At 40.6% G+C, this 25,737-nt stretch overlaps 1 protein-coding gene across 1 annotated transcript in view; it reads right to left on the reverse strand.

Annotated features, from left to right (window-relative positions):
- Positions 1-979: 979 nt before the first annotated feature.
- Positions 980-25,737, reverse strand: part of LOC310737014 (transmembrane protein 263-B) — a 59,379-nt gene continuing 34,621 nt past the window's right edge. The window contains exon 3 of the mRNA XM_083561162.1: positions 980-5,276. Coding sequence (XP_083417288.1) covers positions 4,996-5,276 — 281 coding nt within the window. The 3' untranslated portion in view covers positions 980-4,995. The remainder of the gene's footprint in view (positions 5,277-25,737) is intronic.

The raw sequence follows: 25,737 nt of genomic DNA on the forward strand, positions 1-25,737 counted from the left end.
TTTGGGCAATTCTGTACTAAGTGAGGTTTGTGGACACCTGAGGATGCCTGTATTGTAGGCATGAAGTCTGTGCTTATTTTAATAAAATTTGCATAAATTTTAATCCGAATCTAATAACCTCAAGTGATTATATAATAATAATACAAAGATTCCTGAAATATTCACAAATAAAATGCTCTGTGGCATCAATAAATAGTCAGATTATTATTATACGCCTAAATAACAAGCCTTACACTGATCAGGCATAACATTAAAACAACATTCTGAGCGGTGAAGTGAATAACACAGATTATTCCCATCATGGCAGCTGTTAGTGTGTAGGATATATTAGGCAGCAAGTGAACATTTTGTTTTCAAAGTTGACGTTAGAAGCAGGAAAAATGGGCGAGCGTAATGATTGTGAGTTTGACAAGGACCAAATTGTGACGTCTAGACGACTGGGTCGGAGCATCTCCAAAACTGCAGCTCTTGTGGGATGTTCCTGGTCTGCAGTGGTCAGTATCTATCAAAAGTGCTCCGAGGAAGGAACAGTGGTGAACTGGTGACAGGGTCGTGGGCGGCTGGGGCTCATTGATGCACGTGGGGAGCGAAGGCTGATCCGTGTGGTCCGATCCAATAGACGAGCTCCTCTAGATCAGAATGCTGAAGAAGTTAATGGTGGTAATGCTCGATGGGTCAGGACTGTTTTGGCAGCAAAAGGGGGACCAACACAATATTAGGCAGGTGGTCATAATGTTATGCCTGATCAGTGTATGTTTAAAAATAAAAGCAAATCTGTTTCAGTTGGATTACAGTTAAAGGGCTGATGAAGGTTTAAGAATCCCTTCTCACCTCCTGGCTGATGTCCAAAATAACACCAAAACATACCCCATTTATATACAGTGTCATTTCTTTCATATTTCTCATTTTCATTTTACAATTGCAAAACTGTATGAGCAAATAATACAAACAAACAAATAAACAAGCAACAGAAATGTCCTTAAAATACAGAATTGCTTTAATTGTAGAATACAGCATCAATTTAGCAAAAATAGTTCTATAATAGACAAAAAAACTACTTTCCTATAGTTCAGTTTCGAGTAACAGGGCCCCCGAAACAACGGGGTCTCTCAGTGAAATGGGAAATGGATAAATAAAGATGAGAAGACAGCACGGAGAAGCATGCAGCGCAGTCATTAGAAGCTAACTGCGATGAATAAGGGTATGGAAAGACACAACAGAGGAGAAACTAGAAAAAAGAAAAAAAAACACATTGTGTAGAAGTTGTATGTAAACTACAATGGATAGGGAAAAGAAAACTGGGTCGGTACTGGATTTGTGGCTGAAATTTCCTAACCTTCATGACAGGACAGTTTCCATACAGTATACTGTACCCACATCTCATTCCACATGATCTACCTGATTACTGTTCCAGTTCAATGCGGTATGGGGATCCAAGTTTACGGCTAATCGACTAAACATCCCAAAATAAACTCCCCAAAAAGTGAGCGACGACCCAAGTAAATGTGACCTCGTGGTCTCGTGTAAACCTGGCAGATTAATTCAAACGTAACACAAAATTCAACACAGCATTATTAATAGGTAGAGATACACATACGCAGAGCAGAAAGGATTCTCTTGCTTAAATGGAGTTGTTTTGTAAGGCGATATGATACCGAGCTCATTTCCTGTCAGAAATAAAGGCATGTGAATGCAATGGGGATTTCATTTATGAATTGCAACCCAAAACTAAATCTGCAAGCTTCAGGCTCTCGTTGCACGTTGACGATTCATTATTCTTACGGTTGCCGCTTTTATCCTTACAAATAAGGCAAGATGCAATTAAGGATGGGTTAAGGGCCTTGCTCAGGGGCCCAGCAGTAGCAGTTAAGTCTTTAGTTTGTATGTCTCTCTTTACAGATAACTATTTGGCCTGCGGTTTTGATAGATCTCAGTTGATGACCCCCCAAAGGACAAGGGAGAAAAAAAGCACAAAAATGATCAAGTCCATCAGACGAGTGACACTCTATACGGACAAAAGTATTGGGACAACCGACTTTTCCTGCCATGTAAAGGTTCTTCCTCAAACTTTTGGACGTGTTGGACAAACAGAGTCTTTGGATGTGGCAGTATTAAACGTTTTCTTCACTAGGAGATCCAAACCTAGGAGACCTAAACCTGCATGCCAATGCACCAGTGCTCAAAGCAAGATCCATTAGGATACAGTTTGCATCGTTTGGAATGGAAAATCTTGAGTGGCCAGCTATAGAGCTCCAACCGTATTGAAAACCTCTGGAATGAATTTGAACACCCCAGGCCTCCTCACCTTACCCTACATCAGTATCTGACTTTGCTTCATTTACAGTATTTGGCAGAAGCCCTTATGCAGAGTGACTTAAAATCTCATTTTACACAACTGAGCAGTTCAAAGTTAAGGGCCTTGTTTAAGGGCCCAGCAGTGGAAGCTTAGTGGTAATGGGATTTGACCTCACAACTTTCTGATCAGAAGTCCAACACCTTAACCACCAAGCACCCTTTTTTTTTTACTAAAACCCTTGTGGCTGATTGAGCACAAATCTCCACAAGCACACTCCAAACTCTAGTGGAGCGTCTTCCCAGAAGAGTGGATAAAAAATGGGGGAGAAATGTGCAAATTTATGTCCAAAAAAACAGCACAGGAATCTTATGGCCTAGGCGTCCACGAACTTTTGTCCATATATTGCAGTTCTTCGCCAGCGACCGCGTAAACCAAGACTCAAAACTGGCAACTGACATGCATTAATACAGACTGTGGAGAATAAAAGTGTGATGTTTTTTGCTCGACAAAGTGTCTATAGATGAGTTGACTACATTTCCCTGTACTCTGTTCACTCACATGTCCCTCATAGTCAATATTTTGGAAATATTCCAGCATCTGTCCGAGCTAATTAATATTCGAGTCAGATGTACCTATAGTATAAGATCTCAGTTGAAACGCATTGTGTAAGCGTGGGCTCTGGACGTGTAAACAGCCACACGTAAATGTACCGTCGTGACTCCTGACTGCAACGCGGAACACTAAAAAGACATTTGGATTTGTTATTGTAATGAAAGCATTGTATCTGGTACACACTTGCGGAGTTAACTATAGATGTGCGAGGCATAATGCCTTTACATATAACAGGAGAATATTATATAAATAGTATATCGTAAGGTCCTCACTCAATTTTTTTTTTATTGGCTGACTATCCCATGTAAGTGCTGCCCAACGAGAAAAAAAAATCAAGACGATTGTCGAGAATCAAATGTACTTTTAGTGTTTATGACTGATGAAAAGCAGCGAAATGACATCCCGCGTCTCCTTATTCATACATTCAGTGCAGATCTGACAGAAAAAATATCACTAGTTATTGTGTCACAACATTCAGTCAGACATGGACATTCGAGACGACGTCCGTCCGTCCATCCATCCATCCATTCATCCATCCATCCATCCATCTATCAATCTCTTGTCAATCCATCTTTCTATACACTTAAATTCTTATCCATCCATCCATCCATCCATCCATCCATCCATAGTTTTACCCATCCACCAAAATCCAGCCACCTTTTAATTCCACCAATTATCCACCCACCCATCCATTTATCTATCAATCCATATTTCCATTCCACCTTGCATCTATTCATCCACACCCCCAATGACTCTTTTCAATTCCTTCATTTAACCATCCATCCATCCATCTAAATTTATGTCCATCCATCTTTCTATACACTTAAATTCTTATCCATCCATTTTTCCATCCATCCATCCATCCATCCATTTTTCCATCCATCCATCCATCCATCCATCCATCCATCCATCCATCCATCCATCCATCCATCCATCCATCCATCCATCCATCCATCCATCCATCCATCCATCCATCCATCCATCCATCCATCCATCGTTTTACCCATCCACCAAATTCCAAAATTCCAGCCACATTCCCATTCAATTCCCATTCAAACCAACTGTCCACCCATCCACCCACCCTTTTATCTATCAATCCAGCTTTCCATTCCGCCTTCCATCTATTTATCCACACACCCAAATTCTCGATTCATCCAACCATCCAACCTTCCATGCATCCCTCATACCCAATTTCTTGTCTATTAAATATCATATCCGGGAGACCAGACCACAGGGCTATTTCCATGTACTTTTTTTTGCCTGCAGTGTGAAGATGAATAATTTTAGTGTCAATGAATGAAAAAAGCATCGAAATGACATCCTGTGTCTCCTTATTCATTAATTCATTCATTGCAGATCTGACAGAAAAATATCCCATTTAAAAAAAAAACCCACAGTATTTGTATCATGGGGGTCAGGATTCTTAGGAAACGCCATTGTCGCGACATTCCTTCATTCAGACAATGACACGGACATTCGAGACGGCGAAAGTGGAACGGAAAGGATCAGCTAAGTGATTAATACACGGCCCCTGATTGAGATGCTTTTAAATCTTGGGATCTGTACGTGTGTGTTTGTGTCCTTCTAGTTTTCTTTTAGTAAATCATTATGAAACAATTTCACGAAAGAAAGAAAAAAGCGGGAAAAAAGGTAATACTTGATCTCACACTGATTGATCCTAACGTACAAATACGCCATACAGTATTTTCACATTTGATCTTGTGGATTGTAAGTGTAACTTATAAGGGATCTGTTTTTTTTTTTTTTTTTTTACCCCATAGAAAAAGTGTAAATAGAACAAACCTGTCCCTCAGCTAGAACACCAGCAAAGCAAAAACTAAACAAACAAAACAGACAAACAGAGGGAGAGCCCGATCATCAAAAACACACCAGCAGTAAATGCAGAAGTTGCCCTTTTTTGCCGCGTGTAGTGCTAACCGTGTTTGTCGAGGCACAAGAGGGCAACTTCGTCCAGAAATTTGATCTCGATCAGCATCATGTACTGTTTGGTAACGCTTAAACCCAACACGGTGACCTTACAACCGCTCGGACAGTAACGGAAACATCGGAGTGAGTGTGCACCCGCGCTAATCCGATTTGTCCTTCTTCTTCGTCGTGACTTTACTGGCCACGGCTGAGCCGACCGCCCCGACTCCACCGGTTACCACGGAGACGCTGCCTTTGACCAATCCCACGCCGGCTGCTGGGACGCTAGTCACGGCCGTTTTGGTCAGCTCGAAGCTTTTGCTGCCCACCCAGGCCACTCCACCAAGGGTAGCGCCCACCGCTCCTTTGGTCAGGTTAAAGAGGCCGCCTGTCATTCTCCAGACCACGCCCCCTTCGTTCTTTGGATGGTCCTTGTCCAGATCTGCATAGAAGACCAGAAGGAAAGATTCAATCGGATGACTGGTGCTAAAGATTCGAGTCTGACGTTTCATTATATGCTTCACAATTCATTTCACTAAATACATATGTTTATTTAATTACATTTTTATTTCACTTTAAATCTTTACTTTGATTTCACACTGAGCAACTGCAACCCAACAATTCCCCTATAGGATGAATAAAGTATTCTGATTGTAGTGCAGTAAAAAAAAAAAGGAAAAGAAATAAGATGAAATAAAACCAGATGTTCTTTTGCTGTCATGTCTCCAGGAGGTTACAGCTCTACCTCTGCCATGTTAATCTGTATTCTAAGTGACTCTCAGGACACGCCTCGGTCTCCATAGTGTATAGCGCATCTCCTGATAATTACATCTAAATAAATCTTTGCTGATGCCCCGTTGTGAATCCTACCATCTTTAGTCCGTAATATAAAAATTCGATTAGTTAGAAAACAGTACTTTTTAGCTCCTCGATCATTCAACATCTCACAGTCTTCTACTACAATATCTATTCAATATCCTTATTCTGAGTCACAACATGTGAAGGTGTATGAAAAACAGCGTGTTTCCTGCAGAGCAGAGGTTAATTAGCTGGTGATGCTATAAGCTTGCCTGTCAAAATGACATTGAAATTTGCTCGCTGCCAAAATAAAAAGGTCCGTGTGACTTTGCACCTCGCTCCCAGCCGTAAAAGTTCGGTATCCGCCGGTAATGAGGGAGAGAATGTAAAATTACCAGCCAGAAGTTTCCAGCTTGGTATTTGGGACTGGAGAAGAGAAGATTAAAAACTAAGCTGAAGGACAGAAGAGAAAATGTCACAGTCTGCGTAAAACTGAGCCTGTAACACTACTGTGTGACTTTATTTTATTTATATATATATATTTTTTTTAAATCCAGACCTAGTCTTACAAAACAGGAGATAATTATGCATCTTGGATTTCTATCAAAATGTCAATAAAATGCCAGTAATGACATTCCAGCACATATTTAATTCCCTGTTAAATTTAGAGTTAATTCCAAGCATCATCAAGCACGATCAAGAAGCCATTTTATACACAGAGTACCATTCAACATAAAAAAAAAAAAAAGATCTGTGCTGATCCAATCAGAAAGCACAGAGTCGCATTGGGGAATCTTTTCTGCCAACTGCTGAGAGTTTAGAACAAATCCAGTGTGAGGCTGGACTTGGACAGCATTAATATGGTTGCTGACTAAAGCCCACTGTGGGACTAATGAGCAGCAGATGGACAATTAATATGCGATACATCATACATTATACTGCGATATGCAGCATTTATGGAATACAGAGTCTGAGGGTTTTGTTTGTATCCTGCATTTTTCTTACTTATTCATATGCTTTAACTATTCTCATGGTGTTTGTGTCACCATCCACCCATCCAAATGCGTGTTTTTCCATCCACCCATCCATCCATCCATCCATCCATCCATCCATCCATCCATCCATAGTAATGTCCATCTATTTTCCCTTCTATCCATTCATCCATATACATTTATATCCATCCATCCAGCGATTCATTCAAATTTATTTCCATCCACCTTTCCTTCCATCCATCCATCCATCCATCCAAATTCATGTCCATCCATCCATCCATCCATTCATCCATCCATCCAAATTAATTTCCATCCATCCATCCACCCATCCATCAATCCATCCATCCATTATGTCCATTCATCCATCCAGCCATCCATCCATCCATCTTCATGTCCATTCATCCATCCAGCCATCCATCCAGCCATTCATCAAAATTCATTTCCATCCATCCATCCATCCATCCATCCATCCATCCATCCATCCATCCATCCATCCATCCATCTTCATGTCCATTCATCCATCCAGCCATCCATCCAGCCATTCATCCAAATTCATTTCCATCCATCCACCCATCCATCTTCATTTCCAGCCATCCATCCATCCATCCATCCATCCATCCAGCCATCCATCCATCTTCATGTCCTTTCATCCATCCAGCCATTCATCCAAATTCATTTCCATCCATCCATCCATCCATCCATCCATCCATCCATCCATCCATCTTCATGTCCATCTATTTTTTTTTCTCCATCCATGCATTCAAATTCATGTCCATCCATCAAGTAAAATTCATTTTTATCCATCTTTCCATCCTGTCAAATTCTATCGATCCATCCATCCATCCATCCATCCATCCATCCATCCATCCATCCATCCATATGTCCATCTATTTTTTCCTCCATCCATTTCAATTAATCTATGCATTAAAATGTATGTCCACCCATCCATTTAAATTAATGTTCACCCATCTTTCCATCCTGTTAAATTATATTTATCTATCTACCCATTCTCCAAATTTTCATCCATTGAGCTACCCATCTATTTATCCACCTTTCCATTCAACCTTCGATCTGTTCATCCATCCATCTCTCATATCCGGTAAACCTACAGACTACAGACAGTTTCTCTTCACCCTGCCCTTAGACTTATTTTTCTATAAAATAAAAAAAACAAAAGAAAAAAAAAAAACTTTTTCGGCCAGAATTGTGAAATCTTTCACCTGCACACACTGTGAAATAGGCAGACCAGATGCAGTCCCACACACCTCACTACACCTCACCTCACAGCAGCATCACCTCTGCTTCCTTTAGTTCTCCTGCCACACTGTAACGGCAGACATGCGAACCGCGAGCAAAACAAAGCGCCGTGCAGTGCGGCGCAGACAAATCTGTTATCTTTGCATGGTCCTGATTTGAGGGAAATACTCCTGGGGATACACAGTAGCGTGTGCAGGTGTATTACACAATCAACACATGCTGCCTGATATGGACTAAAACCTCTCATTTGATAAATGGCACGATCAGCCCAGTCAGGCAGAATACGTCGAGATGCTGGAGTCATCTCAGCCGAGCTTTTTCAAAATGTAAAAATTGTTTTTGAAATGTATGCACCGGGGCGAGCTCCACATTCAGAAACACTGAACGTGCCTCGAACACACGTCGGTGAGGATTTATCAAACACAACATTGTCTTTTTTCTTTCTTGCTACTTCGGTGAACTCCTTCTGACTCGCACGTAGGAGCAGAGAAGAGGAACAGGCAGAGTCTGCGGGAGGTCAAAGTCGTGGAGTCGAGGAGCGGTGGGCCTGCTGCGTGGACGCTTCGCTGCTCTCGCGCCGGTGTTTACTGCATGCGGCGAGAATGAAAGCAGCAGGCAAATAAGCTCATGGCTAATAAGCGAAACAGGGTCAGCTCATTTGTGTGTGCATCCTGCATCACATTAGTCTCGCTTTGCTTCTATTATGTTGTTAATTATGAGTGTGAAGTGACCTTAGGTTTGGGAAACGAACTGTAAGATTATAAGGTGTTTTTTTTCCCCCCCATAATAGAAAGAACATAAGACCATTTTTTTGGAATTTTTATATATTTTTTTCCCTCTTTTTTTTATATAGAGATAAAATGTGATTTCAGTCACGTGTGATTTTTTTTTTTTTATCTGAATACCTATTCATCCAATTACTTACTCGCCCTTCTCATTTCTTTTGCCCCCGTCAAAGCATCTACACATTTACAGTACATTTCCATCCATCCATCCATCCATCCTTAACTCAGCCCTCCATTCTTCCACCCATCCACTTTTCTATTCATCCATTTACTCACCTTTTAATTGCACCAGCACTATCAAAGCATCCACCCAGTTCCATTTCCATCCACCCATTCATCCATCCATCTTTTACTCATTAATTTAGCCCTTCATTCCACCATCCACCTACTTTTTATTTACTGCATCCACCCATTTACATTCCCATCCATCTATTTATCCATCTATCCACCACTATCTAAGCCCTTTATACCTCCACCCATTCACTTTTCTATTCATGCCTTCACTCACTTGCCTTCTTAATTCCTTCACCTATATCAAAGCATCCACCCATTTACTGTACATCTCCATCCATCCATCCATCCATGACAAACCTTGCCCTGCATTCCTTCACCCATCCAAATTCCTATTTATCCTCCACCCATTCCTTCTATCTACATTTCTATTCATTTATCCATTCCCTCGCTCACTGACCCATCTCTTCTTTTCATTCATTGAAACCATTCATTTACCTTTTCATCTATGATCAAGTGTTCTTCAAGTCCATTCCACCACCCATTCCTTTCATCTCTCCACATCACTATTCATCCATCCACATATTCATTTACTTACCAACTGTAAACAACTCTCCATTCTCCACCTCTTCCTTCCATTTATCCAAGTATCCACTGACTCAACAAACCCTTCCCATCCATCCATCCATCCATCCATCCATCCATCCATCCATCCATCCATCCATCCAATGACTCTTTCATCTAAGGTCAACTAAAAACTAATGAGCAATTACAAAGACAAGCACCAAAAAAGTGCTAAAAATTCTGGATCTTGTCGTACAAAAGGGCGATTTATCAGGGTAAAAATAGTTTCACATAACTGCGTGGTTTGGAAATCGAAAATCCATTTTCATTTCATTTATCCAACCTAATTCATTAAATTACTACCGTAGGCACTTTATACTTGTTGTCACGGTTACGCATGACTCCTGAACATTCTCTTGCTCTGTTCTGAACACATTTCCAGGTAACGTACAGGCTATAAATGTTTGGTTATATTATAATGTGTTTATGCAGCATCTTATTATTTTTTTTGTCATTATACATTTCTGCAGGCTCCATTCTAAATATTCAAAATTACAATCTAATCATTTTATTATATGCTTTATGGACAAAAGTTTCTGGACACCCGACCATATGATTGATACGTGTTTTTTGAACATTCCATTCAACATTTAGTCCCCATTTACTGTTATACTTTCTCCACTTCTGGGAAGATGTTCCACTAAATTTTGGAGTGTTCTTGTGGGGATTTGTGCTAATAGGTGAGATGAGGAGGTCCGGACTGCAGTCATGGTTCCGATTCATCCCAAAGATGCTTTCAGATGCTTTTGGGTTTAGAGCTATACAGCAGGAGATCTCCTGTTCTAACCCATGCCAAGCATATCTTCATAAAGCTGGCTTTGTGCTAAAGGGCATTGCCATGCTGGAACATGTTTGGGTCTCCTGGGTCAAGTGAAGGGAATTTCATTCTACGGTATCCAAAGCCACCTTGTACAATTGTGTGGCTCAAAGTGTGTGGTAAGACTTTGGTGAAGAACTAAACAAGGCTGGAAACATCAGGTGTCCCAAAACTTTTGTCTGTATAGTATATGCAAGGTTCTTGGTCTCTGTTATTACATTCAACATAAACCTTAATTAGAGTTTTGAAAATGTATTGGAAAGGTTTATTTGACCAAAACTCTGATGATTCTGATGTGTTTAACAGAGACCAAGAACCGTGTGTCCTGTCGACTAGCTAGTCGTTTTCGATATATGGATTTGAATCGATGTGAAATGTCACTGCACACACTTGCATATCGTAGTCACTTATACTGTACCATTAATCGTTAAGTAACAAACTCGCCAATCTCGTTATGTTTCAACACAAATCCAAGCACTGGGCATGAAACAGGGGGAAAAAAAACAGGAAATGTTTACATGTAAATGATTACATATTACATTTTAAATCTAGCCAGTTCATCTCATTTAACACTGCTGCAGGGTCATATGAGAGAGAGAGAGAGAGAGAGAGAGAGAGAGAGAGAGAGAGAGAGAGAGAGAGAGAGAGAGAGAGAGAATTTTCCTTTATGATGGATGGTTTCGTTGGATGTTTGCTGTTACTCCAGGTAAAACAGACCATAGTGTCTGTAAGTGCTGGATAAATGCTGCCATTCTCCCCCTCACACTCACTCACTCACTCACTCTCTCTCACTCTCTCTCTCTCTCTCTCTCTCTCTCTCTCTCTCTCTCTCTCTCTCTCTCTCTCTCTCTCTCTCTTCTCTCTCTCTCACAAACCCAGTGTCAGAGGGACGTGGCTTGTCTGCACTCACTCTCACACCTGCACTCCTGAAAACTAGCTAACTCAGAGCACTTGGGCTTAATGAGCGTTAATGATGCGTTCGGCTCCTCACTGGCAGCGCGCGCACACACACACACACACACACACACACACACACACACACACACACTGCATATGTACTAAACAACACCTGCAAGAATCCGTCTGTCATATATAATGAAGGGAGAGAGAAAAGAAAGGAAAGAAGAACAAACAAATAGGGTGTAAGGGAAAACAAGAAAATACTGAAATGAGCAAGAAGAAGGAAGGAAGGAAGGAATGTGGGCCAAAAAAAATAATTAAATAAAAAAAAAAATGAAGGGAAGTGGGATGAAGAAACAAACAAAGGAAAGAGGGAAGGAAAGACAGGGCAGAGAGGAAATAGGAAAAATGAACAGAGAAAAGGGAAGGACCTAAGAAAGGAATTCCACTAAGGTAGGAAAAGGATAAATTAACAGCACAAAACAAAACAAAAAATAAGGAATGACACAAAGGAAGGAAAAGAAGAAATGAGCAGGAAAAGAGAATAAAGGAAGAAAGGAAAAAAGGAAGGGAGGAAGGAAAGTAGACCAAAAGATGAAGGAGATAGAAGGAAAAGGGTAGGATAAACAAACAAAGGAGGGAGGGAAGAAAAGACAAGGTAGAAAGGAAGGATAAGTAGAAAATAAACCAGACAGAACAAAGGAAAGAAGGAAGGAAAGGGAAAAATGAGCAGGAAAAAGGAAAGAAGTGAGGAATGATGGAAGTGGACCAAACAAATTCAAGGAAATAGAGGGAAGAGAGATGGAGAAACAAACAAAAAAGGAAAGACCAGGCAGAAAGGAAGCAAAAAGAAGAAATAAACAGAACGAAATGAAAAAGGAGGAATGGATGATATAGAGGGAAGGAAAGAAAAAAAAATAAAATGAATCGGACAAACAGACGGACAGAAAGAAAGTAATAAACGTACAAAGAGACAAACGGAAGGACAGAACTAAAGAAGGATGGAAGAGGAAGACTGAAAAGGAGAAAGGAAGGCATAAAATGAAGGACTGAAAGAAAGAATTAAAAAAAGGAAAGAAATAAATAGAAAGAAATGATCGAAGAACACGAATGAAGGTGTTTAAAAAAATGCTGCATTATTTCTCTCGTTTCAATGTGTTTAGTTCTCAGGAGCTGAAACTCTCCCTGAGCTTCCCGTCCTGTGGTGCTGTAATTAGTGAACACATTTAGATCAGTTACAGGAATTCCTCAATTTTTCCGACTACAGCACACACACACACACACACACACACACACACACACACACACACACACACACACACACACACACCTACCTACCTAGCCATTCGGTTCCTGCCCCGCGGCGCCCAGTTTGCTCCTCCACCAGGAAATTTAAGAATTGATCAAATTTCTGCAGCAAAGCGGAAAACTACAGAACACGAGCGCTGGCATTTATGCCTCAGACGAAAAGGGCACAACATTCTTCCAGATGTTTCCAGAACAGAAACCACTGCTGATGTTCAGAACACAAAATGTGATACGAGGGTGTGGAAGTCATACCCAAAGAAACACATTACATCCAAGGGTAATAAAACTGCGTGTATATGTTTATGTGTGTGTGTGTGTGTGTGTGTGTGTGTGTGTGTGTGTGTGTGTGTGTGTGTGTGTGTGTGTGGTATAAATGCTGAAGTGTTGCCTCGATTTAAAAAAGTGTGCATCTGATATAAGTTGCCATTTACATCGCGATGCCCCTTTTAGAACCCATTTGCGTTTGTAAAAACGATCTATTTCTATATAATTGTTAGCAGATGCGCTGTACTTCAATTATTTCGAAAATGACCAATAATTTGTGAGCAATTTTTACAGTGTCACAAAAGTAAGTACACCCCTTTTTATTATATATTCAAAAGAAAATACTATAGAAAAAAAACCCCTATATATTTCAGAGGAGTCAATGTGCAGCTCGTATAGATTTACTGTCCTCTGAAAATCACTTATTATTGTCTAAATCACTGGCAACAAAAGTAAGTACACCCTCATTGATCACGGCGATTAATCGCATGGTTGTCACGAGTTAACTCGCAATTAATCGCAACTTTATCGCAAACTTTTTATCCGTGTTTTTACGCTTCATATCATATGCAGATATTAATGTTTATATACTGATATATAATACTTATATTCGAAAATGTTTGATAAATATAGGAATAAATGATTATTATTATTATAAGTATTGGGATCAGGTATGCAGGATGTAAAAAGTAACTCAAGTAATTGTAGTTATAAGTAATTATTTAAAAAAATTGGATTTTTTTAAAAATATTTGAATAATTAATATTCATTCTTTTCTTCCTCCCAGACAATCTTTCCCATAACCTCGCCCCGACCTATAACCAGAATTTAATCAGCGTGCCGCTCGGCTCCGTCTCCTCCGCAGAGCCAAATCCGTTAGATGGAGAGGACGTGAAGGAAATGACGTGGCACGCTTAACATTTCCACAAGATTTTCACGCAACGTCCAGATCCCGCTGCGCTGTCATCAAACTCCCAGCGGGAGCGACGGCCGTGAGCCGAGAGAGAGAACCAGAGGGAAATTAATTAATGATAAAAACGAAGGGGGAAAAAGATTTTCCTGTTAAAATGTATTCAGTTAGGCGTACAGAAAAAACACCAGAGTTGGTCAGTTATAGAGGAACTGACAATACAGTGAGATGATATTGCTTATATAGAATATTTATATCGTATTTAAGGAATGAAGAAATGATATGATTATTGGACAAAATTTCAACATGCGGCTCAGATCCATACATTAATAAACACTATAATATAAAATTTGGTGAACATGCCGTCGTCTTCTTTTGGCTGCCCCCATTAGGGGTCGCCACAGCGGATCATCCGTCTCCCTAATTACCACATCCATAAACCTTCCCCTTGATCTTCCTCTTTTCCTACATCCTTCTCCTACCGATATACCCCATGTCCCTCCTCTGCACATGTCCAAACCATCTCAATCTCGCCTCCCTCACCTTGTCTCCAACACGTCCTACATGCGCTGTCCCTCTAATAAACTCGTTTCTAATGCTGTCCATCGTCGTCACTCCCAACGAAAACCTCAACATCTTCAGCTCTGCTACCTCCAGCTCCACCTCCTGTCTTTTACTCAATGCCACTGTCTTTAAACCATACAACATCGCAGGTTTCACCACAGTCCTATAAACCTTCCCTTTCACTCTCACAGATACTCTTCTATCACAATCAATGATCCATATAAAAAACATCAAATCGGTTGTGATTGCTATTGATAAGAAGTACATACAGGCAGTTCCCGAGTTACAATGATTCGACTTAAGATTTTTCGATCTTACGATGACAATAATGATATGTGAAAAACGCCAGGCAAACGTAGCATGATATACGCGGTACGATACGTTGGGACGCTGCCAGGATGTACGCATTTCCTCCTGTCTTGTGCGATGCCTTACTCTCGCTGAGTTTAGCTGTCTTGGTGTTAGATCGTGTATTGTTTTCTGTGATTTTTGGTGTTTCGAAGCCCAATTTGAGCTCTTTTCAAAGATTCCAGCTCCACCATCCACTCGCACACCGGGGTTCTTCCACGCGCTCACTGACACTATACATATATACTGTAGAGCGGCGGTCCACAACCTTTTTTGCGCCACGGACCGGTTTAATGTCAGACAATATTTTCACAGACCGGCCTTTAAGGTGTGACGAATAAATACAACAAAATAAAATGATACGACCAGAACTGGAATTTTCTAAATACAATGATAAACGTAAATCCACTGTGTTGTTTTTTTGTTCATTGCTCGCTTGGGGGTTTGAATTTATCAGTAATGTATTATGTGTTAGCGGCCGGAGCAGCACCTTTAAGAAGGTAGTGGATGGAGGTAAGACATGTGACCGAGGCATCATGACATGCATCAAGAGTGAGTCATAGACAGATGTGGGGGAGAGAATCGGGAAATTTTCCAAAATAAAACATCGTTCAGAATCAGATAATAAATAAAACGGAAATAATGTAAGTTATGTATTTTTCTTTTAGGTTACAATGGGTTCATCAGAACGCATCATAACTTGGCACTTCCTTGATATGACAAAACATTAATAACACGATTTTTCATTTCGACTTGGTCTGTCAACATCAAACCAAATACAACCCGGCAAACGTAGGCCGCTTCGCTCAAAACGACGTAGGAGGCAAAAACAAAACAAAACAAAACAAAAAGGATGTGCCAATCACACAGGCGTAATCAGTGACCTCAAAAAGTTCGGCGCGTTGCCGATTCGGAAAAGATCATCTGTCATGTGTGGGTGCTAATTAATCTGTCTAGTTCAAATCGTTCCATTAAACAGCCCGATCGCGCCTTCATCGATGCAGCGTGGAAAAAGGGGCGTGACGTACGAAAAGTTTGAAGCAGGGGCGTAATCGGCAGGCTTTCACATCACGCTTTATATATATATATATATATATATATATATATATATATATATATATATATATATATATATATATATATATATAAATAATATTTAGAAAAACTTATATTTCAGAGAGATTTACAACTGAGCAGTTGAGGGTTTAGGGCCCAGAAATGGCAGCTTGGTGATGCTGGGATTCGAACTCATAACCACCTTTTTTTTTTCCCCCAAAAGTTTCATGCCAGCTTTTTGAAAACGCTCTCCAAAGTAAATAAATATGAACAATGACCTTCTCAAGACTGCAGTGTGGACTGTGAAAACAGAAGGCTTCTGAAAACAATGGAAATTTTTGTCATGTGACCACGCCTTTCCTTAACTTCGCCACGACCTTTCAAACAGTCGGGAAGTAAATTACTCCAGAAATGGCGGCAATGACGTGTCCTACGTTTTACTCATGCGCAGTACAGGGACATAAACTTTTCAATGTGGATAAGCAACCTTTGGCAAACAAATGTAAACAACAGCAATGGTCAAAGGACCCACCCCTGATTACTACACTTTTACCTCTATACACTCTCCCCTTACTCTCCTTCTCTGGGGTAGTTACATATTAACAACTCCCCTTACTCTTGACACCTCCCTCCCCACTCTCACATTCCCCTCAGCCTTAATGAGCTCAGCTATCCAGGGGGGTGAAGATCCTTAACCATGGAGCATACCAATTTGTGGAATCCTGATTACTTCCCTCAGACTAAAGAAGCTGCTCAGATGAGTAGAAGCACAAACATGACTCAAATTCAAAATATTAAATAATTATAGGACAGTGTTAGTTCAACAATTAAGGCTCATACGGTTGGCGTTTCGAGCCCCAACACCTCCAAGGTTGGGCCCTAGAGCAATGTATTTAACCTTATCTTGGCTTAGCTCTTGGAGATTTTTCATATTCCCAAATATGAAAAATGGTTTGAAAGGACACTGTTTTGGTAGTGTGGATTAGAGGTTGACTGATTTATCAGTTTTACCGATTAATCAGCACCAATAGTTGATTGCTGGATCAATCGGCTATTGGCAAAAATCTATACCGCATGGTTTTCCCGGAAGCATCCACTGCCATTATAAGAGCGGCCTCTAGAGGCGATCACATGAGACTGCATGCTGCACGGAGAGCACTAAATTATATTTATTAATTAGAATTTTTTTTTTATAATTTAATTCAGTACTATTTTACGTGACGTGTCAATTTACGTTGCTTTAAAAAAAAATACAAATTAATCAACCGATTAGTTGATTAATCGCTGGGAGATATTGAAATACATTTTTCAACCAAATAATTTTTCTATCATTCTTTATCATTCTCTACTTCTTGGAGGACAGGTGCATTTCATTGAATGAAACCGATAAACCAGATGGTCCCAAGACCCCAGACTCCTAATCAGCAGCCCCTGGGTTTGGAGTGTGATGCAGAGAGAACGCGTTAATCTTCCTTCGACTGAATTTACCACTCCAAGCCAACATCACCTCTCTGTAGTGCTGAGAACTAATGGGCAAAACATTGTGCTCGTCACTTGGCGCTGAGATTTACACAACACGAGGGAGAAAAGACAAGGAACGGAGACAGATGCTGAAACGGAGGCAGAAGCACTTTGTCACCTGCTTTTATGTGTAATTCCGTATCTAAAACATGACCAGGTGTGAAACAAGACAGTTTTGAATAAATGAGAAAATATCATTCGATTGATGATCTTGAGGAGGAAAAAAAAGGTGGTGTACGTAGAAAGAAAACAGGAAACCGTTTTACTAAATAACAATAAATAATGGCTCTGTGCTCCAGGCCATTTTTTTTTAACATCACTGGTGAAAAAGGAATATCAGAATGGTACGGCACCTATAAACAACACAATGGCCAACTATGGAATATTTATTATTTTTATTATATATATATATATATATATATATATATATATATATATATATATATATATATATATATATATATATATATATATATATATATTAAAAATAATAAATATTCCATAGTTATTCCATTTATTCCATAAATATTCCATTAATCAAACCGTTTTTTTCTCATAAAAACCAAAATAATTATTTGTACTTATCACATGCTATGTAGTAAAGTGGTGCTTTTAAAAAAAATAAAAAATAAAGAAAGAAATACATAGTAAAAACACACTAAAACCTTTGAATTAAAAAAAAAAAAAAAAAAAAAAAATGGTTCCATGTTTTATATGAACTTTAATAATAATTACTTGCTTTAATTTTTCTTTTAAAGGAAGTTAAAGAAATTAAACCCTAACCTGGCGAAAGTTATATTCAAGAACATTATTAATCGAATTATTAGAATTGCCTATGATTATTATTTTATTATTATTATTATTATTAAAATTGTATATATTATATGAGTCTTTGGATGCGGTAGCGTGAAATTGTCCCTTCATTTTAACTGCGAGATCCAAACCTGTTCCAGCATGACATTGCCCACAGTCAGCTCCATGAAGATCTGCTTTAAATTGGTTGGACGATGTGGAAGATCTTGAGTAGTCTGCTATAGAGCGCTGACCTCAACCCTATTGAACACCTTTGAGATGAATTGGAATTCTGCCTCCTCACCTCACCTACATCAGTACCTGACTTTACTAACACCCTTGTGGCTGAAATCTCCACAAACACACTCCAAAATCTAGTGGAACATCTTCCCAGAAGTGTGGAAGTTTTTATAATAGCAAATGGGGAATAAATGTAGAATGGGATGTACAAAGCACATACAAATTTTATGGCCAGATGTTCACAAACTTTTGTCCATATAGAATATATGACAGTTATATTATATTATACTGAGATGCATCAGCACACATGGTGCCTACAATTATTTTGAATCTGTCAGCTAAAAAAAATAAAAAACACCATCGAAATATGTTCACTATTTGTGCAAAATAAAAGGCACCTGAAAGCTGATTAATCACATTGAGGTTTGGTCTTTCATTCAGCTCAACGTCAGTACTTCCTGATAAACAGGTTACAGGAACAGCTTGAATGGGAACGTGCAAGAAGTCGGCAGGGAGAATCTGCACGACATTTGGATGTAGAGAGAGAGCAAAAGAGAGCGAGAGAAAGGGAGAGCAGAATCAGGTGTTCCCCTGCGATGTTTAAGCCTCAGTGAGCTCGAGTTCATCACCGCTCGACTCCCTCTACAGCAGGAAGCATGTCAGCCTGCGATGTCCCTGCTGAACCGGCTATTTTTTTAATCCCTGCGTCCACAGCTTTCTTTCGAGACGTTGCCGATGTCACGGGGCAAAGAAACACAGTGTAAGGTCAAAACTGTGTATCGGGAGGAGAGAAAAAAAAAAAGATGAATTGCTCTTGAAGCACGTTTCAATTTAGCGTCTGAGGCATGTGCTAAAAGAGGCTACAGAGCGTCTCGATGTACTGCTAATCACGCGGCACGAACCGAACATGATGATTTTCCTCATCGTTTTTGTCCGTCTTTCATTTCAACAAAATGCGATTTTATGGAAAATATTTTCCAGGTCGTCCCAGGACGCTATTGGCATTTCCGCCTTCGTCCCCGGTCTACCATTAACGAGCGATTTTGAATGCCCTGGATGCGTATCGCCAATTAACTGGGTGGGTATTAGCAAGAAGGTTTGATTAACGCTCATCGTTACTGCGAGACGTTCCTGCTAACAAAAATATTTGCATAAAGGAGGATGAAGAGAAAATAAGTAAGTAAGTAAGTAAATAATTAAATAAATAAATAAATAAACAAACAAAAAAATAAGGCTCTTCATTTCCAGTATAACGCTAATGAATTTGAGGAGGACGGTGGTAAAGGAGAACGATATATGTCTGCATTATGACACCAAACATTGAGCTAAGCATGCTAAATATACCCTTTAAGAAAAACATCTAATTCTCCAAGAATTAAAAGGCAGACTGCAATCGCTGCAGGTAATGTTTATTAAAGCTCCAGCCAAATTCAATTCAATCTTTCAAACAATTTGGCCGCAACTTAAACTGTTTTTGGCCCCTTATGTGATTGAGTTTGCATTGTAAATCCTTAGTCAGGGACACCCCAAAGTGGATTCAGGTCAAAATAAATCAATATTTCGCTTTGGATATATGAAAAATGTAATTAATTTCCTATTTTAGTCGCTGCCAGGAAATATTACTATAAAAAAAACAAAAAAAAATGTTGTCCACTTGGGAAAACAAACTAAAAGCCACATTAATGGAGCCAAAAATCCACACAATTCATAATAAATTCTCAATTCTGATTGTTCAGCAGGTGTTGATTAATTCTTCATTCCCTTTCCAAAGGCTCCCTTCAAATCCAGGCCAAATAACAAACAACAAAACAACAAAAACAACAACAAAAAACCCATCGGTTCTTGTTCTTTTCAAATAGCTTCGATACTTAAGTGGCATCCTGTTAAACGAAACTCAGATTTGGAAAAATCGTCTCTCCGATAGTGCAATTAGATTTGCGGTTTGATCTCGAACGGGTTCTGCCGTGACTCATCCGAATGACCTTGGGTTTTCTACCAAATTTAATAAGCTACTAGACAGTTTAATGAGCAGAGTTCTCCTCAGATGCCCCGACACGTAAGGACCACGATCCTGAACGCTATACAGTGCATTTGTGTGCCGCTAAACAATGTCTTTAGAGGCTACGTTCTCGTGAGACCGTGCACTTGGGCAACAGGAACAAAAATACCGCCCTCATCCACCCCCTCGTGTGTGTGTGTGAGAATCGGAACAGAAAAATGGTCCCAAAATCGCACCTTGAAGAAAGTAGAGTGAGAGTATCTCATGTCAGAAGCTCTCCTTATGGGAAACGTCGGAGTCGCTCGGATTAGAAACGCCATCAAACGGCAAACTCGGAGGAAAGACAGAGGCCTGGCTGTAATGAAAAACCTGACGAAAAACAATACGAGTCTGTTCGGCAGCTCGGGGACATGACGGGTAAGATAATGGCCTCGACGTGGCTAATCTAAAGGGATGAATCCCTAACAAGAGTGCGATTGTTGCCGTTTTTTTCGAAAAGAAGCCACGCAACCTTGGCAGCGACCAAAGTGGCCTACTCTCTTCACACACAGAATTAATCTATCCTGGCCAGAGGCCAATCCTGCATCCAGAATGCAATTTAGCGAGCTAATGCTACCGCGCATTGCAATTAAAGTTCCGAGAACGTGGCCAGGTGTGTGTTCAAATTGGCTTTTCTTTCGACAGATCGCGCACACACGCACACATTGAAAGTGGATTAAGACGCTTAGACTTTCAGCCAGGATTCACATTCTGGACAGGTTCGTGAGCGCAAAAAAAACGGAAAAGGTCAACGCTTCACTCTCTGCTGACCTTTTAGGAGCGATGGATATGACCCCTCGGCTCTGCGCTAATGCCGAAGATCTGTACATGCCTTCCCTCCCTTTTGCCAACTAAAGCTCGGAGAAGAAATGGAGAAGAAAAGACGAGTTCAGATGAACCCGGTTCTGCTGAAATATTGCTAATACACATATCGCTGTAATGAGGTCACTGTAAATTGTATACATGGCCGCCACAATGTGCAAATACACTAATTATACCACAGGGTGGCGCAGGTAAACAAACGAGTGCGTCATTTGGAAGAAACACCTCAACACGGTGATGTGTGGTGGAACGGAGCTGCGAGGGCTCCTCACGCTGGCAGCTCGAACAGCCTCAATTCTCTGGTTTACGGCCCGTACAAACACTACCTGGGGCCTGTTTTTTTTTTTTTTAAGTAGAGGTGTAGGGAAATATCGATACTAAGTTTTGCGATATCTAGTTTGCCGATACTGTATCAATTCCTCCAAAAATGCAATATGGCAGTTGTTTATTTTTTGCGGTTATTTCCCGGCCACTAGATAAACGGATAAACAGTGACATCAAGTACTAGCAAAAGGGCACGCCACAAATTTTAGGGTTAATATCCACCTGTTTCCTGGGGGACTGACTTGCACCGACGCCATACGTTTTGTTTATGTTCAGTTTTGTCAGGTTTTCAGGCAGGAATATGCTAAAAAAGCTAAGGAACAACAGGTGCTGTTCGTGATTGCACACACACCGCCATACACTTATAACCAGTACACAAACGTAAAGCACTTGCGGAAGTATTGGACATGCCCATCTTGCCTCGCTTGACTGCATTCTCAACCTTTATAGCAGAACCAGTTTCTTCAAAATGTTGCACCCATGTTGTAATCACGAGCGGACGGGACACAATCACGACGTCTTAACAGGTGACGGCACCGAAATTCCATTCGCTCACACCACCACCATTCTTATAAAAGGCTTCATTATAACTAATGGCAAGGGCTTCTAAACGAGCACACACCAGTTCCAAACAATTGATGACGCCCCACGATTGCAACTCCTAGTTCCAAAATGTCCTATTTCCCCGTGTCCCGTCCCTGTACCATCTCCACCTTTAGAAGAGCTGAGAAGTTCTGAGTGTAACCTGTTGGTGGCTTCTACACTGTTTCATACTATCACCCCGAACCGAGGTATAAACCAAATTCTCTGCAGCTGACTGGGCACATTAAAAAAAGCTTCGTCTTTACCACTTCAGCTCCCTTAAGGGACCATGATGCTGAAATTAATCTAGTGGTGTTGAGGTTGAATCTGCAAGCAATCTGGAGTGGACAACACACTAGGTTTAGAACCTGGGATTTCAGATTCTGCATGGTATGTTTTAATTAATTACGAGAATGGATAAATACAATCAACAACCAGAAAAAGTTGGGTACCACTCAGAAGACCTGGTTGTTCATCTTTTCATCTATGACCTAACTATAAAAAAAACCAGTCTGGAGATAAAGCACGAGTTTAAATCCCAATGATGCAACGGCTATTCATAGCAAGAAGTCATTAGAGCAAAACCAGCCTTGTTCTCAAAGTGGCAGGGGGAGGGGTGGCATGGTCTCTTTCCCTGGTCTATCACAATGGCATGAGTCAAACACAGAAGTTTTGTATGTGGAAGAGAGTGGATATCGCTTTCCTCGGAGTCTGTTGCTTTTCCATGTAATGGAACATGAGCACATGATTCCGTTGGGCACCGAAGGAAACACTTTTGCCCTACATGCCTTGTCTGGGGGAAAAGAATAAAAGAATGTACATGGCCCAGGCATAACATTATGACCACCTGCCTAATATTGTGTTGGTCCCCCCAAAACAGTTCTGACCCACTGATCATTAATGGCATGAACTTCTTCAGCAGTTTGAGCTACAGGAGCTCGTCTATTGGATCGGACCACACGGGCCAGACTTCACTCTGAATTTATCAATGAGCCTCGGCCACCCGTGACCCTGTTGCCGGTTCACCACTGTTTCTTGCTTGAAGCACTTTTGATAGATACTGACCTCTGCAGTCCAGGAACATCCCACAAGAGCTGCAGTTTTGGAGATGCTCTGACCCAGTCGTCCAGCCATCACAATTCGTCAAACTCGCTCAAATCCTTACATTTGCCCATTTTTCCTGCTTTTAACACATCAACTTTAAGGACAAAAAAAAAGGTCCCTGTGCTGGAATTTGAACTTTCGATCAGAAATTAATTCACAACCTTTATCCAGAGCAACTTACAATTTCCCATCTCACAGCTGAGAATGTGAGAGTTGAAAGCCTTGCTCAAGTGGCCAGCAATGGTAGCTTAGTGGTTGTAGGATTTCAACTCAGAACCTTTCGTTTAGAATTCCAACATCTTATCCACTGGGGGGACATGTTTTCCCAAATACAACATCTTCACCACTACATCTCAATCACATACATCCAGAGGGACTTACATAAGCAGCTTGGTAGTGGGATTTGAACCCATGACCTTCTGACCAAAAGTCAACCATAACTGTTGGGTGCATCCTTTTTGAACCAAAGCACATCAGTTTGCCTGCGAGCATCAGCATTGAGAAAATAAAGCCTTTGGATTTGACAGTTTTTTTTTTGTATCCAATCCCTTGACATATTTTATGACATGTTATGATGAATGACACAACATTGATTACACAATTAGCACATGACAGCATGCCTTCCAGCAGTCAGAGTGCCTTTATAGAACTCTCTAACAGAACAGAAGCTTACAGAAAGCTTGGTCAATAAGAGGATTGACATTTACATTTACTCGTTGGGCTGAAAGTGACTTACAATTTAAGACACAATTGAGCAGTTAAAGGGTGAAAGGTTTTGCTTCAGGACTTCAGCTTTAGGTTAGCAAATAAAAAAAATCATTTCATCAGATTGAAGTCTACTGCATACCGTATAGGGCTTGATTACTAGCAGTGTGCTGACTGCAGGTCATAAACACAAACTCGACCATCAGCAAATAATCCTCTGTTTCATGAAACATGAAAATCCATGCAGGTTTTTCCATCACTGCTACTTGGTTGCCTTTAAATGGCAAAAAATGCAGATTGTGCAAATGCAGTATTTCACTTAGGGATGCAACGCAGCCACTATGAGGAGGAAACTGCCCTCGCATTCATGCTCTCTGAGCTGAAACGAGAGCTGAATGAGATGATTACACTGACCAACATCAACATTTGACCATGTTTTCTTATAGAAACTTTATAGGTTTCTTCTTCTTCTTCTTCTTCTGGCTGCACCCTTTAGGGGTCGCCACAGCGGATCATCCGTCTCCAGCGGATGTTCTCTACATCTGCCTCTTTCAACCCAACTGCATGTCTTCCCTCACCACATACATAAACCTCCTCCTTGGCCTTCCTCTTTTCTTCCTTCTTGGAGGCTCCATCCTCAACATTCTTCTGTGTTTCATTTAAATAAATTGACCCAAAAAAACATCAGGACTGCTTAAGGAGGTAAACAGGAGGTAAAAGTTACAGAACTGCATCTCAGACCAAAACAGATATGGCTGATTGATGCACTGGTCCATGACCACGCAAGAGAAATGATGCTGGTCCTCTTCCCGAGTGAGTCCTGGCACGGTTCTGCTGTGCCGAAACCATGATTCATTCCAACTGCAAGAAGTGAAACAAACATGCTGTGCATATTGGGTGGCGTTTTTCGGAGAAGCAAACTGCCAAACTCCCACCTAAGCACCACAAATGAAGCCTGTATTCCGGCACGCATACATACAGCATGTTCTGGAAATCAAAATCAAAGAAAAAAAGTCGATACATTTTCAAGGGTATGATATTGAGGGAAGAGGGGGCTCAGTGGGTTAATGATCAGAAGGGTGGCAAATCCTAAAACTAAATGAAGAAATCTAAGAACACAAAGACAATTTAGACAACCCAGAAGAGGACGGTACAGTTTGCCAATGGAAAACTCATTGGAGGAGACATCCGTCATTCAGGAAGAACTTCTACAAGAAGTACAACAGGCTGCAGCAGGAGAAGTCGGCACGTGTAAAAATATTGAAAGTTGCTCTATTGGAAAAATATTGGTTTGACGTAAACGTAGAACTGCACACGTACAAAAAACTAAGTTATTAGATAACAATTTCCTACTTCCTGTATATCTTTTATGACAGAGGTCTCGTTATGAGTGGTACGTATTTAAAAATAAAGATTACTGCAGTGGGAGTAATTTAAAGCTACTGCCTTAATCACCTTTTTAAGCCACTGCCTTAAACTGCCTCAATCACCTTTTTACAGCCACTGCCCTAAACTGCCCCAATCACCTTTTACAGCTACTGCCTCAAACACCTTTTTACAGCTACTGCCTCAATCACCTTTTTACAGCTACTGCCTCAATCACCTTTTTACAGCTACTGCCTTAAACTGCATCAATCACCCTTTTACAGACACTGCCTCAAACTGCCCCATCACCTTTTTACAGCTACTGCCTCAATCCCTTTTTTACAACTACTGCCTCAATAACCTTTTTACAGCCACTGCCTCAAGCTGCCCCATTTACCTTCTTACAGCCACTGCCCCAAACTGCCTCAATCACCTTCTTACAGCTACTGCCTCAATCACCTTTTTACAGCCACTGCCGCAAAACGCCTCAATCACCTTCTTACAGCTACTGCCGCAAACTGCCTCAATCACCTTCTTACAGCTACTGCCGCAAACT

Source organism: Silurus aristotelis, assembly GCF_946808225.1.
Source record: "Silurus aristotelis genome assembly, chromosome: 14".
In the NCBI taxonomy this organism is placed as follows: Eukaryota; Metazoa; Chordata; class Actinopteri; order Siluriformes; family Siluridae; genus Silurus; species Silurus aristotelis.